The 15,111-nt window shown below is 38.8% G+C and overlaps 1 protein-coding gene across 1 annotated transcript in view; it reads right to left on the reverse strand.

Annotated features, from left to right (window-relative positions):
* LOC133518638 (protein pigeon) overlaps positions 1-15,111 on the reverse strand; it is a 40,562-nt gene that overhangs the window by 3,918 nt on the left and 21,533 nt on the right. The window contains exons 12-14 of the mRNA XM_061852321.1: positions 8,954-9,168; positions 1,316-1,530; positions 196-295 (exon numbers count right to left, since the gene is read on the reverse strand). Of these exons, the coding sequence (XP_061708305.1) occupies positions 196-295; positions 1,316-1,530; positions 8,954-9,168 (530 nt within the window). The remainder of the gene's footprint in view (positions 1-195; positions 296-1,315; positions 1,531-8,953; positions 9,169-15,111) is intronic.

Genomic DNA, 15,111 nt, shown 5'->3' on the forward strand with positions numbered 1-15,111 from the left:
TTGCTTTTGTTTTTACCATATTTAAGTTTTAGACTTCAATTGTTAATACATAATATTTTCTAATTGCTTAAACAAGAAAATATCTCCAATTTTTAAGCTCACAATTACTTAGCTTGTTAAAAACAAAAGTATTCTGTATAAGCTCCAGAACTTTCTAAATAAAATGAGATTTAGTTTAGTGAAACCGCGCCAGACCTGTGTGGCCACGCAGCGAGCGTGCGGCGCGCGCGGCCCTCCCCGATCAGCTGGATCAGCCGCAACTTGTTGTTCACTGTGCGCTCGTCTGTGTCTTTCGCTGGTAAAAAGAAAAGTATTTTTATGTACAAACCATATACGCGTTTGGCCACGTATAGTGGAGTCGCTAACCATGTATAGTACGATGAATTTTATCGACAAATCACCCCCCATACCTATATTTTTTGTCAACCATTTTAAAAATACACCCTTTCAAAGTTTTATGATGCCGAAATCGCAATCGCACATTTAAAGAAAACATTCGATAACTTATGAATTAGGGCATACACTTGAAGCATAAATGACGCAGAAAATTTTCCACAATTACTCAGGAATTAATAACAAAGATAAAAATTGTCTTAAAAAAAATATATATTAGATCTTTTTTTTTCGAAAACGAGGTCGTTGACCTGTACTTTTTTACTGTTAAATGATAGTACAGGATATGAGCTAAAAGATGACATGAATGATAGCCCTAGTTAAAACATTTCACAAATTACACGAGTCCAAACAAGACCTTCTGTAATGAGCGTCAGCGTCCAGCACATACGAGCTATACAGCGAAGCTATTAGAGATGCCAAATTTTGACTGGAATTTTAATAGATATAGATTTAGCGATGATATCCTTCATACATCTATCTGCATCTCTAACCCGCGGTGAAGTTGCCAAAGTCAGTGACTGATCATCAAAATGTACAGCGCTATACAGCGGATCACGCTAGAGATGCCAAATTTTGACTGAAGGTTCCGTTTTTTATATAGATTTAGGGAAAATCTCTACTAATCTGGAGTTGCAGGTGTACATAGGCTACGGAGACTGCTTAACATCAGGCAGGCCGTATGCTTGTTTGCCACCGACGTAGTATATAAAAAAAAAATAAAAAAATAAAAAACTACCCATCTACCACATCTACTGGCGTGCTACGAATGCCCGTATCACTGCTCGGAGCTGGATCTGAGGGACGCGACAGCCAGGGCTTTCAACACCGCTGCCTATTGGGCGTCCATCGTATAAAAAAAAAGGAACCTCGACACGAAAAGAAGAAGGGAAAAATAGTAAATATCATTTATAGTACTTACTAGCGATGATATCCTTCATGACATCTATCTGCATTTCTAAAACCCCTCTGTGCACAAGTCCCACCAATGAGGGGAAGGGCAGCGCGCGGTGAGCGAGACGGGCGAACCACGAGCTGAAGCCCGCGGGGAGAGGGAAAGAGATACGAACACACGCTAGGTAGTACTGCTCCAGCACTTTGAACACGATTAGCGCGTGGGTTGCTTCCATTTCTTCACTAAAAAAGAAATAAAAAACTAAAATGAGTCAAGTATTTTTTACAGAAAGCAGAGACTGCTAGCGAAAGTACAGATTTTAAATTAAAGGAATAGTGGTATGTGTCGGCGCCATTTTAAAAGTGAAAGTGACGAAAATATTATTTTTGTAAACTAATATATAGCAGTTGCTTAGAGCGATTAAATCGGTGTTCGGGAAGATTGTAAGTTCGAACTTGAACCTTGCATAAAAGTGGCAAATTATTTCATTTTCCTTTAATTTATAAATTGTAATTTTCACGTAAAAATTTAGCGTACAAAGAGACCGCATAGATAAGCAAACTAAAAACGAATTCACCGGCAAAATTAAATATTGACTAATAACTGATACCAATAAATCATGAAAAAAAGAAATAATATAAACCTTAGGTCAGCTTTTATCAAATTAAATTCAAAAATCATTTATTTCTAATAAAAATCTATAATCTAAGTCTAAATACTTAAGTCTAGGGTTAGTACAAACATAACATTAATAGCAGCGTTTTACCTTACAATAAAACGCTTATTAAGCGAAATACCTTATTTGAAGCCTATTTAATATTTGAGAGTGCGATGCTGTTTGACAGATGACGTAGCGGTTCACTATAGGCTGACACCTACCCCTTTTGTACTCGTATTTCAAGTTTCAATCCCCTCCACCAGGCGCCCGTGGCGTGCGGCCGCGGAGCTCTTCATTGGGTCTCAAAATATAAATAAAACGAAGTTGCAATATACCACATTCGAAAAAGGATTGCATTTGATATTATTTATTATTTCGTTTTCAATATGAAGAGACATACCAGTTGACTTGTATGTATAGACTATAGATGTTGCTTATTGCAACCTGCATGGTAGGAGAAAACGCAGTGAGTTAAAAATACCCTCGACGGGCATTATATAAGTGATTTTGTTTATTGCAACTGAGTGTTGTAGCCACAGGCGAATTTAAAAATATAGGCTTCAAATAAGGTATTTCGCTTAATAAGCGTTTTATTGTAAGGTAAAACGCTGCTATTAAGCTTCTGTACCGTTATTTGAAGCCTATTTAATATTTGAGACGTGTCTGTGATCGCCTGGTGGTCAGAAAACGCCAATGTGATTAATTTATACTGATATGTGAAAATGGTGGAGACAACAAGTACAAGTGTACTTAACAACCCGGGTACATGGATGAATGTGAAAAGGCTTAAAGTGTGCAGTGACATATTTTACTTTACAATGTTATTTATAGATAGGACCTATAAATATAGAAAACTGTATGTTTATTAAAATAAATTATGAAAACATAATTATACTTTTTATTTTATTCATCCAAAAATAACATTGCGATCATTATATGTGGTTCAATACTTTCAATTGATTTCAAGGTCCACATTCTAACAAACTGACTCATATTTGACCTTATATTACCTTGCCAAAAAGAAAATAAACTTGATTATTGACACTTTAAAGTGTCTTTTACCCAGATATGGTTACCAAATATTGGTATTTACTTATAAAGCAGGATACAATTTAAGTTATAGGCTCACAAAAACGATTTTTATATACATTTTTCAGATCTTCGCTTGTTTGTTTTCCAAAAATCCTACAGTCTTAAGGGCAAAGTAAATCATATGAAAAGTACACTTATCACAACATGCAATATTGTCTATTATATTGTAGAAGTAATCAGGCTCTCGGACAATTAATTCATGGATTAACATTAGCTGTCCTTATTTTCCCGCTTTTGAACATTCTTAAATAACAAATAGACAGTAAGTGATATAGTAGGTTAATTTGGTAGCGCTATTAACAGCTTTATGTTACTCATCCAAAAGAGTTCAACCCGTTACCACTCTCACCATTGTAGTTGTGTACAGTGCATAGCCATTCAGACTGTAAATAAGCTCGTAGAATATCCAATTTTCAATCATAATACACAACAAATCTTATTTGCTGTAACCATTTTAATTTTTCTTTGATATTCGCTACGATGGTAGTCTTACCCCAGAAGGTATTCTAAAATATTTTTGGGCCTAAGCCCATACTTTAACCAGCCTATAATGTAGTTTTATTTTATTACATGTACAATAATTAGGGCCAGTATGGTAAGAACATAACCTTTATCAATTAAATGCCTGCAATACAGCAAAAATAATACTAGGATTTTTCCTCTTGGAGGTATCATTATTACGAGTATCATGTTGAAATTATGTACCATCATGCAAGATGTATAGGTATATTTAAGGCTTTCACCTGAATATACTTACTTGGCCTTTAGTTTCATACATATTAAAAACATAAAGTGACTGATTAAAATCTTAAACAAGATCTGTATTATTGGCACTAAAAGCTCGTCAATTTCAGTTAGTGAGCTACAATTTAATCTTGAAAACTCTGCCAGGAGAGTGCTCTCCCGCTTGGTTCTTTGTATCGTCTGGTATTTCACATATTACAATGTCTGCGTTCCTGATAAGCCAAGGTTAGGCCTGTGCGTAGATGATAGATCTACGTTCGCTAAAGTGTTTGAATAAATTACAATTCGCATAATTTAAAACATATAAGTAATAGCCATGCTAACTGGTAGTCCCAGCTTTGTCCACAAATATACTCGTACCTTATTTCAGGATTACCTACTTGTACTACCTGGTGCAAGCTCAAGGAAGCGCGAGATGTATGGACATAACTATTTATCTTACCAAGGATATGTTATTGACTGACGGGTTAGATAGTAAGGTCAAAGACCTTCGTTAAAATACTCAGTATTTAATCATTTGGCATTAAGTAGCCTTCCTATTTTTATGTTTTTGAAGAAAAACTAATGTTACATTACTTTAAACGAGATTTGAGAGCTATATATACTTAAGTAGGTAATTCAACCTGTGGCATGCCCATGCCCAATGGCGCAGACTTGTCTAGCATTTACATTGTATCAACGGTGATTTAAAGCAATTCTAATGTTATCTCAGTGAGCTCACTGATTCTCACATATATATTTTGTAACATACAGTATACAATACAGAAACTTTGTCTTGTACATTATTGTTGCCAAAAACTGAATACTTATGGGAATAATTTCATAGGACACCAATAACCTTCGAGGTTGCTTGCCTTTTTACTACGTCGGTGGCAAACAAGCATACGGCCCGCCTGATGGTAAGCAGTCTCCGTAGCCTATGTACGCCTGCTTAATTCCACCCGGGAAATTTGTAATGTTTTATATTGAATATCATAACCACACAGTCTTTTAAAGTAGATTCGAACCAATAGGTAAATGTATGTATCTCAACCCTTAAGGGTTTGTATCCGTTATCCAAAAAAGCACTTTTGGCTATTAACAAGAAGTCGTCCCGACATCTAGGACATATATTTTAACGCCTGATGTATTCATCTAGATTAATAACCGAAATGGCTTTCTTTCATTTGGACTGCGTTGATGAGTTGCATTGAGCTATGATTATATACCAGTTGTGGGTCATAGACATTTTATTAAGTCCTTCACGTCTTTCCTGTAGACAACGCAACGTTAACGGAGTTCAAGCTACGCTATGCTGCTGCAATCTTGTTATGCTGCTGCGGGCGGGATACATTTTTCCCAACCTTTGTTGTGTTTGACCCAAATGGGGTTAAATGATGAATGGCCAAGAACCTTGAACCAGTCCAGGGTAATATATTTATATCTTTAAACCATTAGAACTATGTAGCGGCGGGGCGGCCGGTTGATTAAGGCAATTCAAAACAAATTTAAATTTTTTAATTCAACGATCAGTATCATGAACTCTAGATTATCAAGATTATTAGCATTACTGAATGGGCCACGTATGAAGTATGAACCACTTATGGTGATTTTTAATATTACTCACCGGAAAGCCAGTTAACACATTCAGTGCCAGCGTGAGCTACGCGTTACGAGCGAAGTTGATAACGCGAGAAAACAGTATGTCTCGCAAAGCGCCTACTAAAAGGGAATACGCCTAGCGGGTCGCTGGCAGTGAGTGTGTCAAGGTTTATTTTATCTTTTTAGGGTTTTATGGTCTTCCTGGGCCAGTCTCATGTTTAGTGGGGTGTGTTTTCGCAGCAAAACGATAGTAAAAATTATTTCTCGAATGCCTTGCGTAGGATTTTTATGTGCAAATAAATGATTATGAATTATTATTGTGAATTAGGCGGAGATTTACATGGGAGTTGAAATCTTGGCTTATAGAAATAGATACATGTTAAGTAGGTACTTGTATCATAAATGCTTTGTAGTACCAATATTTGATTAATGATACCTTGAACCAATTGATACCCGCTTGCGCAGCAGGCAAATGGATGTTGCACGCCTTGCGCAGGCATGTTGTATGATCTTAATATACTTTGATCTAATAACAGTATCAAAACCATGTCTGACTTTTAGCCCCAGTGACTAATCATTTTCACACGCCTTGCGCAGGCGGGAAAGGTCTTGGAGTTTGGAACCATGTTCATTGTATTAAGTATACTGGTCTTAAAGTAGCCATTTTGCTCCATCTGCTAGCGTAGCAGGATAATGAAAATCGCACACATTGCGCAGGCGGCAGGTCTTCAGCTGGCTAAATAGTAATATTCACTCGCCTTACGCAGGCGGGAAATATTAGGTACGTTATGTATGTATGCTTAACAGCACATATTTATATTTTAATAAACCTTCTGCTAAGTAGCAGGATAGTTATTGTAGTAGGCCATGGCGGATATCCATAATAGGTACAGGTAGTATAGGTACAATAAGTTACGCAATGGTAGTAAATTTCTCCACACCTTGCGCAGGTGGGAAAGGTTACAGTATGCTAATTTAACATAATGCAATATTGTTCAACTCTGCTTACGCAGCAGGATATGTGTTATGCCTTGTGCAGGCAGCGGCGGTCTGTAACCACCCGACCTCTCAGTCTCAATTACGTTCTTAAGTCATGAAAAGATACTTCGAACCTCCTTTTCTCACAAGGGTTATAGTTATAGCAAAGGGGTAAATAGTGCTCATCCTGTATGCAGTTATACACCAAAACTAAAATTTTATACGTATATAAATATAATAAAATTCCTTAAACGAAATTCACAATAACACAACTGAATGGGGATATGTCAGTTTTACATACAAGAGTTTCACTTTTAAATCCCTTGCTTTAACTAGAAGGCACTTTTAGCAGTTGCACTATTTATTATTACGTACAAATACCTTAATTGAAAATAAAATTCACAAAGATATTGACGGTACTGTGCATCCAAAATTGGTATTATTAAGAAAAAACTTTCCAAAGGATATAAACAAACAGATCGAAAAGGAGGTTTTCGATGTAGGTTTGTTAGTTACCTTTCGTCCCTCAGAGCGGAAATAGAAGCCCCGCGACAGCGGGGCTTCGTCGACTTTAAGGCGGATAGGACCCTAATTTGGTAGCCAGCATGATACTAGAGTAACTTTACTGTTTAATGGTACCCATGGCAATACCAAACATCCTATTCTAGTTTATTTTAGGCGTTTTAGCCCCAGCTCTCAAGCATTCTAAAATTGGGGGTACTTCCAAATCCAGCCTTTATTGTGATATTTCGATTTAAATGCAAAATAAAATGATTTGTATCTCAGCAGCACAGTACCAGAAAATCTGGAAATGCACGGAAAATATCAGGTCATATATATCTTACGATCATTATTATTGTAATTACCCTAAGGTTACTTAATGCAAAATCACAAGTTGATTAGCATAAACTACGACGTCGCAGAGCGCGTCTTTTTAGTTATTCCTAAGTTAGGCAGTTCTATACTGTAATAGGAACCGCTATAACCTCCCTTTCGGAGGACAATAAAACTGTGGCCTATAAACTGCCATTCACATTTTCACTTTTTCAAGGACCTGCTCCGTGCTTAAAATGATTCGATTCGCTGTAAACAAAATAAAATAAGAATCGCTTACTTACGCGACAGCTTCGCTGCGCTCGCGATGTGAATCGATGAGGTGTCAGCTTTGCTAAACACATTGACGAACACAAGCTGTCCATCAAATCATTGAAGTAATATTAACAATCGAACGGTAAAACCGTTTACAATACTTTTAATTGGTACTTACAAAAAATTCTAAGAATCTAAGGATTTCTAAGAATTTTTTGCAGTGAACCGAACGTTCCGACAAACAGAACGCCAATGAAGAGCTCCGCGGCCGCACGCCACGGGCGCCTGGTGGAGGGGATTGAAACTTGAAATACGAGTACAAAAGGGGTAGGTGTCAGCCTATAGTGAACCGCTACGTCATCTGTCAAACAGCATCGCACTCTCAAATATTAAATAGGCTTCAAATAACGGTACAGAAGCTTAATACATTTTTTACAAGCCTTTATTTAACTTGGACTGGCTTGGCTATGTACGGAACAAATCTTGCAAGTTAAATTTGACCCACTTCCCGGTTTCCGATGAAGCTGAAAATTAGCATACATATGTAAGTCGGCTAACAATGCAATATTATGGTACCATCAAGCTGATCTGATGATGGAGACAGGAGGTAGCCATAGGAACTCTGTGATAAAGCAACGCAACCTAATTGTATTTGGGGTTTTTAGAATTGTCTCGACGAGACAATTGCCTGTAGAAAAAAAAATATAGTCAACGATAAAAGCTTCTACCAAAAATGAAATTTTCGCCAAAAACTTATTGCATAATGGGGCTGCACCCAGTGCTTCAGGCATGGTGAGTCCCACCGGTCGGCCAACATCCAACATGTTTACAGAATAAAATCATTCTTATATAGTTCTATAAATAGCATAAAACACTCATAAGATGATAAAACCAACATTAAAAAAAATTAGTAACACGAACAAAACCAGCCGTCACCTACTGTAAAAACAGATGAGCGATTACAAAACGAATAAGAATGAAAAACAATGAAAATCAAATAAAAACCACCCTAAACAAAAATTTACATACACAAAAAAAGACAAATGAACGAAATGAAAACCAACCGAATTCCGAAATAATCGATGAACCAAATGAAAATGAAATCACGTAACCATGAAGCCTCTAGAAAACAGAAACCAAAAAAAAACAATGAGTTTTTTTTAAGTTAGTTTTTAAGTTGATTAACGTTCAAAAATGTAATATAAAAAAAGCATCAATACGGACAGTTGTAATTAAGAATAAGAATATATTTATTTCAAGAATTTGGCATTGTAATTCATGCTGATATTAAAAATACCAGTATTTGTGATATTCATTCTACTGAAGGGAATGAAGATGTGAATAACAAAAAATACAGAAACACATCACAACTGGTTCAAAGGAACGTATTGACCTTGTTGGAATATATCCCAGATTTGGAATATATCATAGATCTGGCGGTAAACAAACAGTTATTTTGAAAGTTGAACTACCAACGTTAACCAACTCTCCAACGAACTTGAACACAACACATCCAAGCATACATGAAGGCGAATCCCTTCTGCTGCTGCGTGGTGGCCCCGACGGCCCTGCACACGGCGCGGCACAGCGCCCTGGCGGCGTCGAGCTGCGCCGACACGTAGCGCGTGGCGGCCGCGTGCACGCTGTCCGCGCCCGCGCCGGCGCCGCCCCCGCCCGCCCCCGCGCCGCCGCCCCCGCCCACCCCGCGCAGCAGGTGCGTGCTTATGGCGCGGAGGTTCTATCGTGAACAGGACGATGACCGATCATCACAATGTACAGTGCTCACTGGTAACGCTAAAGGTGACACATTAGGAGAGGAGGGTTTGTTTGTTAAAACTGGGGCATATTAAAAATGGAAACATCTAAGCTTAGTAGCTGTTCGATCTGCCCGCCCCCGCACCCGCTTCGCTGAGCAGATGCGCGCTTATGGCGCAGAGGTAGGTTCCGGATTGATCATCGAAATGTGATGATGATGATGATGATGTCCTCCCAAACGTATCCGTGAACACTAGAGATGTCTTTAGACTACTTTGGAGTGGAGATGATGAATATTACATTTGGAAATTCTATCGTAAAATAGAGGACACTGACTGATCATCAAAATGTACAGAGCTAACGGATAACGCTAGAAAATTCGAATGTGGATTGGAAGTTTGGAATGTAATTATGAATTACGGAGCTAGCCCTACTGCATTGAATGCAATCCGAATAGCAACACTAATGTTTAGTGTGATATGTAGATCTAGGAAAAATGGTGAATATTTGTTTAAGTGTAATAGATAATATAAACATCTAAGCTTACAAGGAAGGGTACCCAACTGTCCGACTCCGATTTGATTCATTTTGATATATGTTATAGAGTAGTCTAAAATAACGGACACGTATTTTTTTTTAGCTGCCCAAACACAACCTGTTAGGAGAAAATGGCCTTCAAAGTACTAAAAAGTTACTAAATCTTCTAACTCCTATAGAAAGTGATGCTCAAGCAACTTGCGAGTTAATGGCTGGTTTGAGTATATGTTTGAAAGCAGCAAAAAATAATGAGCACGTGTTTTGTTATATCTGCTTAAACTCAAGTTTTCCTAAAAAAATACCTGTCTTTATGTGTAACTTTAGTGATAAGATATTATAAAACTTCGAATGTCGATTTTTTTAGGAAAAAATGAGTTTTAGCCGATATAACAAAACACGTGCTCATTATTTTTTGCTGCTTTCAAACATATACTCAAACCAGCCATTAACTAGCAAGTTGCTTGAGCATCACTTTCTATAGGAGTTAGAAGATTTAGTAATTTTTTAGTACTTTGAAGGCCATTTTCTCCTAACAGGTTGAGTTTGGGCAGCTAAAAAAAAATACTTGTCCGTTATTTTAGACTACTCTATAACATATATCAAAATGAATCAAATCGGAGTCGGACAGTTGGGTACCCTTCCTTGTTAGTAGTGAAATCCCGACGCCCTTGCTGTCCTAATTTAAAGGACAGTGACTGATCATCAAAATGTACAGAACCTATTGATAACCCTATACACGTCAAATTTGGACTGGAGGTATGTTTGTTATTTTTATTTAGGGGAAAATGTTGTATATACACCGTGGGCCTATAACCCGACAGATTTTAACCACGCATTCCTGATCAAAAAATGTTATATGACTGGGTCAAATTCCATTCGTTTGGGACTGGATCCAAAATTTTAAACGCATAATAAAAATAATAATAATAATAATAGTCGTTTATGTGACTGCTACATTATGAAAGACATTCAAATACGAGTGTTTTAATGCCTAATTATCATACATTGTGAACAAGGTTGTACCAAGGGTCCTTTTCGAAATTAAAGCCGTTTGAACTTTAAACAACTATAATTATCTCCCAAACAAGTCTCACAAACAATATATAAAAATACACACTTGATGTTCTAAGGCAAACAGTCGTTAGCTAGTTTGAGCAGGTGACAGCGCCATCTCTCGGTGCATTTGGAAGCTAACCACCACGATATGTGTGATTAAAGTTATGAATTGGACATACCGCCCACCAAGGACCGAATGTCCTTTCTGACTGTCTACCATTGCAACATTAGCTATTCTATGCTTATATTAAACTACATATTCACTGTTAGATACAACTAGCAGCTATTACATCTATGACAAAGGTTTATCTCTCTAATAGTCTTACTATTGCATTGCACACTTATTCACTTACTGGTAATACACAAATTTTAGAAGTGGGGCGTTTTATCACGGAGTTCTTACATTTCAAGGATACCACTCTCGTTAATCCATCTGAGCCAGGATATTTAGTGAGGATTTTACCAAAAAGCCACTTACTAGGAGGTAAATCGTCTTCCTTCACCAAAACTATATTCCCGATTGCCGGTTCAGGGGTCTTAAAGGCCCACTTGTAACGATGCATGAGATGGGTAAGATATTCATTCGACCATCGTCTCCAGAAATTCTGTAACATTTCTTGAGTGATCTGCCATCTTTTTAAAGTACTTAGATTACAGTTCTCATAATTTGCCTCAGGGATCGTCACAAGTGGTTCTCCTACCAAGAAGTGACCTGGGGTTAAAGGAACGGCCTCTGTTGGATCATTGCTCAACATGGACAAGGGACGCGAGTTCAGACATGCCTCTATTTGGCTGAGCAGAGTGCTCATCTCTTCATATGTCAGAGTAGCTTCGCCAATTACGCGTTTGACGTGATATTTGACCGATTTTATGCCTGCTTCCCATAGCCCGCCAAAATTAGGTGCGCGGGGAGGGATAAAATGCCAATTAGTGCCACGAACAGCTAGGCTGTCTGCCACTTCTTTGGTCATTGTCGACTTCCCCGCATCGAACAATTCTTTGAGCTCCTTTGAAGCGCCTATAAAATTCGTTCCGTTGTCACTATACAGGTTGGCACAGTGACCGCGTCTAGCAACGAAGCGTTTAAACGCTTCTAAAAAACCTCTGGAGGTAAGATCGCTCACCACTTCAATATGCACGGCTTTTGTAACCATGCATACGAATAAACTTATATAACCCTTGAAAGCCTTATGACCTCTGCCTTTAGAGGTTCTCAGCATTATGGGCCCCGCATAATCTACACCACTATTTAAAAATGCTCTCGCGGGTGTAACTCTAACGGCCGGTAGAGTACCCATAAGTTGATTCTGCAGTTTAGCCTTGTGCCGCACACAAACCACACATTTGCGCACACGATGTTTCACCAGATTATTGACTCCGATAATCCAGTATGCTGATCGGATAAAGTTTAGCATCAATTTTGCATCCCCGTGTAACGTTTTCCTGTGAGCGTCGTCAACTATCAAATCAGAAAGGTGTGATCTGTGTGGCAAGATTATGGGTTCCTTAAATCCTTGAGGTTCTTGTGAGTTAGTGATTCGTCCATTCACTCTAAGTAATCCCTGCTTATCGATGAAAGGGTTTAAGCTGAGTAGTTTGGACGATTTGGATGTGACCTGTCCGTATGTATGTATTTGTTTTATTTCAGCTTCAAATTCAGCAACCTGACTTATTTTAATGCAAGTCACTAACGCTTCATCGAGTTCCCATTTATTTAAATGCTTAAGCTCTTGACCTTTATTAATTATTTCTTTTTTCGTGACGAACCTCCTGCAAAATGCTATAACTCTAATCAGCCTTTGCAGCGAAGAATATTTGTCCAATATCGGCACTGCTATCTCACTCGTAGCAATGTGAACTCTTAAAGATTGCTCTTGATTGGTCTCGTTGTTCTTTAACCTGTTGTATGCTATGTCCTTATTCCATAGAAACTTCGGACCGAACTTCCACAGCCCTAATTCTGCAAGCTCCGATGGCTGAACTCCTCGCGAAGCACAATCAGCTGGATTGTCCTTCGTGGAGACATGAAACCATTGCGAGGATTCCAATTTGGAATGGATTTCAGAAATTCGGTTCGCTACGAACGTTTTCCAGTTACTTGGATGTTTATTTAGCCATGCTAATACTACTGAGGAATCAGTCCAAGCTCTTATATCGGTCCTGGGAATATTCAAAACCCCAGCTACCTCAACCAACAGCTTAGTCAGCAGGGCAGCACCACAGAGCTCCAAACGTGGAATGCTGACTTGCCGAACGGGTGACACTCTGGTTTTAGCGCTAACTAGGACGACATGGACGTCTGAATTTGCGTTTATAACGCGCAAATAAACAACCGCAGAATAGGCGACATTGGATGCGTCCGAGAAGCCATGCAATTCGGTGACGACGTCATCTGCCTTTGTGAACATCCACCGCGGAATACTGAAGTTAGTAAGTTGAGCCAGTTCATTGCGGTAAGTATACCAATCTTCTAAGATGCTTGATGGTGGTTCCTCATCCCATTCTGTCCCTGCTATCCACAATCGCTGAATGAATATCTTAGCTTTTATTACGCACGGAGCTATCCACCCCAGGGGGTCGAATAACCGCGAAACGTCGGATATAATTTTTCTTTTTGTTACAGGTGCAGACAACGGAGGCAGCTTCACCGAGTATTGAAATTCATCGCGACTTCTATTCCAGGTGAGTCCTAATATCTTTACTATGTTGTCCTGTTTAAATTCTAAAGCTTTGTCCTGCTTGTTATTTTCTCCATTTCCTGAGTCATCTATTATCTGTAGTAATTCATCTTTGTTACTTGACCACTTTTGTAGAATGAATCCACCTTTCTTTAATAGTTCCTTCATCTCCTGATATAATCTTGTACCCTCCTCTATGGTCTCGCACCCGGTCATCAGATCATCCATATAAAACTCCCTTGCGACTTTCTCTGATGCCATTGGGTACTCTTCTTTATGATCTGTGGCGACTTGATTTAAACTTCTGACTGCTAAATAAGGCGCTGAAGCTGTGCCGAACGTGACAGTAAGTAACTTGTAGTCCCGTATATCATTTTCCGGCGAACTTCTCCACACTATGCGTTGAAAATCGCAATCTTCTTCTGCTACTCTCACCATTCGGTACATCTTAACGATGTCAGCAATTAAACATACTGGATGTTTCCTCCAACTCATGATCAAATGTCGCAGGTCTGGCTGCAGTGTAGGCCCAACCATCAAGTTGTCATTCAATGACACGCCGTCTTCATTTTTGGAGGACGCATCGAAGACCACCCTGAACTTTGTGGTTATCTTATCCTCTCTGACGACTGCATGATGGGGCAGGTAAGCTGATCTTTGTTTACTAATCTCTTGATTTGGTACAGGCACCATATGACCTAACTGTAAGTATTCATTTATCACTTCCGTATATCTCTCCTTTAGTACCTTATCTTTTGTGAACTTTCTTTCTAAAGCTTTTAACCTTTTTATTGCTATCTCACGAGAGTTCCCATTGTTCCAGGTCGACTCCTCATCGCGAAATGGCAACTTCACGACGTACCTTCCAGTTTCATCTCTACGCGTCGTGGCTGAGAACAAGTCTTCACACCTCTGTTCTTCTTTTGTTAAAATCTGTGAACTTAATAAAGGCTCATTTTCCAATTCCCAAAATCTTTTTATTATTTCATTGTCCTCCACCTGTGTATGGAAAACGGATATTTGATTATCTACTCCCGCGGCGCGCACTGTTCCAGACACTATCCAGCCAAAGGCAGTACACTGAGCTACCGGGGACCCGGCTGGTCCTTTCAATAAACCTTCTCTCAAAATCTGGCTATAAACTTCTGCACTCAGTAAAAGGTCTATTTTATTGGGCGTATCAAAGTTTTTATCCGCCAAACACAAGTCTTTTAATTGTACCCAATCCGGAACCGACACTTGCCTCTCAGGAAGTAAAGAGGTAATTTTTGTCAAAACAAAACACTTTACCTCTATTTTAAAGTTCGGATCCATTAATGACTGGAGTTTTAAAGTTACGGTTGCCTTTGACCTAACTGACCTTGGATCATCTCCTAATCCCGAAATTGTAGGGTTGGCAGATGTTTTCTGCAATCCCAACCCTTGAACTGTGGCCTCTGTTACAAAAGAGGCCTGTGAACACTGATCTAACAAAGCTCTGAATGGCCGATACTGACCTGTTTTGGACTCAACGTTCACGATTGCCGTGGGTAACAAAACTCGATTTTTTACCTGACCTTTCGCAAAACAAGTCACTACCGGTGTAGTCTCCTCTGAAGCCTGAATAGAGCCTCCATCTGAGGGCCCGTTAGTTGCCCTTCCAACTGATTGATCTG

Source organism: Cydia pomonella, chromosome 6, assembly GCF_033807575.1.
Source record: "Cydia pomonella isolate Wapato2018A chromosome 6, ilCydPomo1, whole genome shotgun sequence".
NCBI classification, from domain to species: Eukaryota; Metazoa; Arthropoda; class Insecta; order Lepidoptera; family Tortricidae; genus Cydia; species Cydia pomonella.